General features: G+C 43.4%; 1 protein-coding gene across 1 annotated transcript in view; it reads left to right on the forward strand.

The window, feature by feature from the left end:
• Positions 1 to 3986, forward strand: part of afg3l1 (AFG3-like AAA ATPase 1) — a 21844-nt gene that overhangs the window by 2481 nt on the left and 15377 nt on the right. Inside the window, exon 2 of the mRNA XM_037683070.1 lies at positions 3153 to 3286. Within this exon, the coding sequence (XP_037538998.1) occupies positions 3153 to 3286 (134 nt within the window). The remainder of the gene's footprint in view (positions 1 to 3152; positions 3287 to 3986) is intronic.

Raw genomic sequence — 3986 nt, forward strand, 5'->3', positions numbered from 1 at the left:
TCACTGCTTTCGGATTTAAAAAGTATATATGTTTTAAATTTGTGACGCATTTCTTTTTGTTTTGACCGATCTGTATTTTCTGTAACTCTTGCTGTTGTCTTGTAGAACTGTTGGCTCTTCAGTCGAACTCCAGCGAACTTCCCTTCATGTCGGAGTCTGTCAGTTCAGCAGCGACTCTTTTCCACTGAACCCAAAGGTGAGTGTTGCTGCTTCACTACTTTCTGACTGTTTGGCTGCATAGGGCAGCTGTGGAGCAGAGGTAGGGCAGCCAACTTGAGACTGAAAAGGTACAGGTTTGATTCCCCGCCATGCCTATATGTCACGTGTCCCTGAGCAACATGCCTGTACCCCAACTGCTCCGCAGGCTCTAAAACTGCTGCCTGCTGCTGCACTTGAACGCATCTCTCATGTGATTGATGAAATGCAACAGACACGTTCAGTCATTGTGTTGGAACGTACACTGACTGCACCAAAAAAAGTCTCCACCTGGATTTAACTAATCAAACGGGTCCGAGCCTCCTGTTGGAGAATCACTGCACGGACGATTATGTTTCAGCTGCAACAAGTTATTTAACTCCAACTGGTGCAGTGAGTTGCTTCTCAATTCTTAAACCACGTCAAAGACTCATGGCGTGGTCGTGAAAAGATGTCCGTCTGTTTGAGAAGGGTCAAATCACTGGCATCAAGCGGAGAAAACATCTCAGGAGATTGAAGAAACTACTAAAACTGGGTTAAGAACTGTCCAACGATTATTAAAAACTGGAAGGACAGTTGGGACCCATCGTCTTCCAGGAAGAAATGTGGCCTGAAATAAATCCTGAATGATCGTGATCGACGATCATTTAAACGTTTGGTGAAATCAAATGGAAGAAGAACACCAGCAGCGCTCAGGGCTGTGGTTCATAGAGACAGTAAGAACATTTCCACACACACAATGTGAAGGAACTCAAGAGACTGAACAGCTGTGTAGTCTTAAGAAAACCACTAACCAGTGAGGCTAACTGGAAAAAAAGGCTTCAAATTGTTAGGGAGCATAAAGATCGGACTGTGGAGCAATGGAAGGTCATGTGGTCTGATGAGTCCAGACTGACCCTGTTCCAGAGTGATGGTGCATCAGAGTCAGAAGAGAGGCAGGTGAAGTGATGCACCATCATGACCAGTGTCTCGTCATCAATGAAAGATCTTGGTGAAACATTAATGCAACACTGAATGAAATAGATCTTGTGACGTTGAAGAAGTTTATTGAAACAATGACACAGAGAGAAGTCAAGTCAAGTCATATTTATTTATAGAGCACAATTTAAAACAGATAGACTGTTATCAAAGTGCTTAGAACAAGTGCAAGTGCTGAGAACGCATGTGATCAAAGATAAAGGTGGTCCAACGAAATATTAGTGTTTTTTTTTTTTTTTGTGGCAACTCTTTTTTTGGCCAGGCAGTGTATAATGACAATACATAGCAATTTATTTATTTACTTGCCGTTTGGTTAAAATAAGCCTCATGATCCAAACGTTGAACATTAGTTAATGTTCACGCATTAAAGATGAAGTTTTTTTGGGATGAAGTACATGTGCAGTCAGGCATCATTTAGATCTGCACTAACGTGTTCCTGGATTATTCACTAAGAGCAGAAACGCTGGTCATTCAGTGCGTTTCAGGACAGTTTGTGTCCTGATTTATTTATTTAATTTCAGATACAAAGCACCATCAACACTTCAGCTCAAGATATAACATGTAAAAATGTGTTTAAACACTACAGGGAGGGGGTTGAAAGTAAGCATATTTGCAAATCAATCCAGTTTACTAATTACTATTCATTTCATCAGTCTCATCTATAAAGGCCCTGGAATAATCCAGAGACGAACCTTAACCCAGCTCCTAAAACATTTAAAGAAACCTCTGACCTGATGTTCAGGGAAAGACTGTTTCAGCACCACCTGGATAACAGAAAGAGCTCCTAGCATCTTTTCTTTTTACTCTCGGAAATGTGCAGGAGCCACTTGCTCCGGTGTTACAGTAAGTAGTCCCTCGCTACTTCGTGGTTCGTTTATCGCTGACTCGCTCTGTTGTAGTTTTTCAAAATAAGATTGGACATGACGCACAACTGGCTGATTGATGGATGAGCCGCACGATCGGCATGGAGTTTTTATTTAAATAAATTATTGAGCACCTCCTGCGCCCCTACTCCTGCAGCTGATCAGCTGTTCACCGTCCAGCACGGAGAAGTGGGCGTGGCCAAGAGCGCTTGCTGGTGGCAAAGAGCAGAGGAGGCACAGACATGACATCATGACATTTTGTGCTCTTTTAGAGTATTTAGAGTTTAGAAACATTGTTTAGAATATTAAATCTGCTTCAGGATCCCCGTGATAAACGAGGGATTGCTGCATAGTGATGTTGGGAGAGCATCATCTTAAGTGAAATGCTCAGATTAGTGGTCCAGTCCCGTTAACGATCTTGAACATTTGGTTTAGTTGAGCTGATTTACTTGTTAACCTTCACTGGGTGGAACAGCTGATGGTTCTGAATTTTGATTCTCCAACATGAGCCCTAGAAGAATCCTTTAACATATTCAACCTTTATCCAGGGAGTCTCATTGAATCACAAGGACTCATTTTCAAGAGAGACCTGTTTGGGAGCAGATGGTGGGGGTTAAGGGCCTTGCTCAAGGGCCCAGTGTGGGACAAATGGGGGTGGGGGCAGGTGGATGTTTCACCTTTCACACCCGCGTTTTGATGCTGTCGGTCCTAGTCCCGCCTGTCCTACCTGCTGCATTTGATGTGATGCAGTGGACCACGGTGCTTTAATATTTCCTTTCCATCACCAAAGGGGGGGCTGTGTGAATGTCAACATGGCCTACTCCTCCCTGCTTGAATAGCTCGCACCAAAAACATTTAGGTTTACTTGCATTCCCTGTTCAATTCCCTCAGCCAGGGGGACATGGCCGTACCACTTGTTTTACTTCTGTTTTATTGTTTAAACTGATGTTTTTGTTGTTTTAACTTTTCTAACTAGTTTTTCTTTTTAGTTTTATGTTTTCAGTGTTTTTTAATGTGACATGTACTGCACTTTGTTGATGTTCACGCTACTTTATGGAGGAAGAGGATTGTTGGGTGGACTCAGATCTGCAGTCGGTCGTATCTCGTGTGTTTCAGATGGAAAAGATGGAGGAGGAGCAGGAGGAGGAGAAGGAGGAGGAGGAGGAGGAGCAGAAGGAGGAGGAGGAGGAAAAAAAAAAACAGGCGGAGGGAAGAAAGGAGCAACGGATTGGACGAAGAGACTAAAGGAGGTTTGTCAGAACTTATCTGTCTGAAGGGACAATAGTGACACAGTCTGATTGTTTCAGTTGAACTCTGTTTAGAAAAACTGATCAGGTGTCGCGTGTCAGAACATCTGTGCAGAGTTGACATCCAGAGCAGTTTGTGTTGCAACACATCTTGACCTGTGAAAAGGAGGCAACAAGCTGCTGAAGTCTTTAAATACTTTTACAGAGAATGAATCACTCAGAGTGTCAGCGGTGCTTCACATGGAGACACTTGATTTATCTCCAAGGCAAAGTAGAACTTAAAACTGAACTTGAACTGATAACTGAACTTCTCACCCTGTCTCTGAGGGAGAGTCCAGCTCCTGCAGAGGAAACTCATTTCAACCTCCTGGATCCACGATCTCATTCTTTCAGTCGCTACCAGAGTTCAGGACCAGAGGTGAGGGGAGGAACGTAGACTGACCAGTAAACAGAGAGCTTTGTCTTACAGGTTTGCTCCTCTTCACCACAATGGACCAGCACAGAGTCCACAATACTGCAGACGCTGCACCAACCCATCTGTCGATCTCCCCCTCCATTATTTTAAACAATTTTAGAAGTTTTACTTCCTGATTATATATAAATCTGGAATTAAAGGAGGATGGACTTTTATTCGTGACTGCTTTATGCAGGGGCGACACGGTGGAGCAGTTGGTAGAGCTGCCACCTCTCAGTGAGAATATCC

This window comes from Nematolebias whitei, chromosome 10 (assembly GCF_014905685.2).
Source record: "Nematolebias whitei isolate Nwh7 chromosome 10, NemWhi1, whole genome shotgun sequence".
Classification (NCBI taxonomy): domain Eukaryota; kingdom Metazoa; phylum Chordata; class Actinopteri; order Cyprinodontiformes; family Rivulidae; genus Nematolebias; species Nematolebias whitei.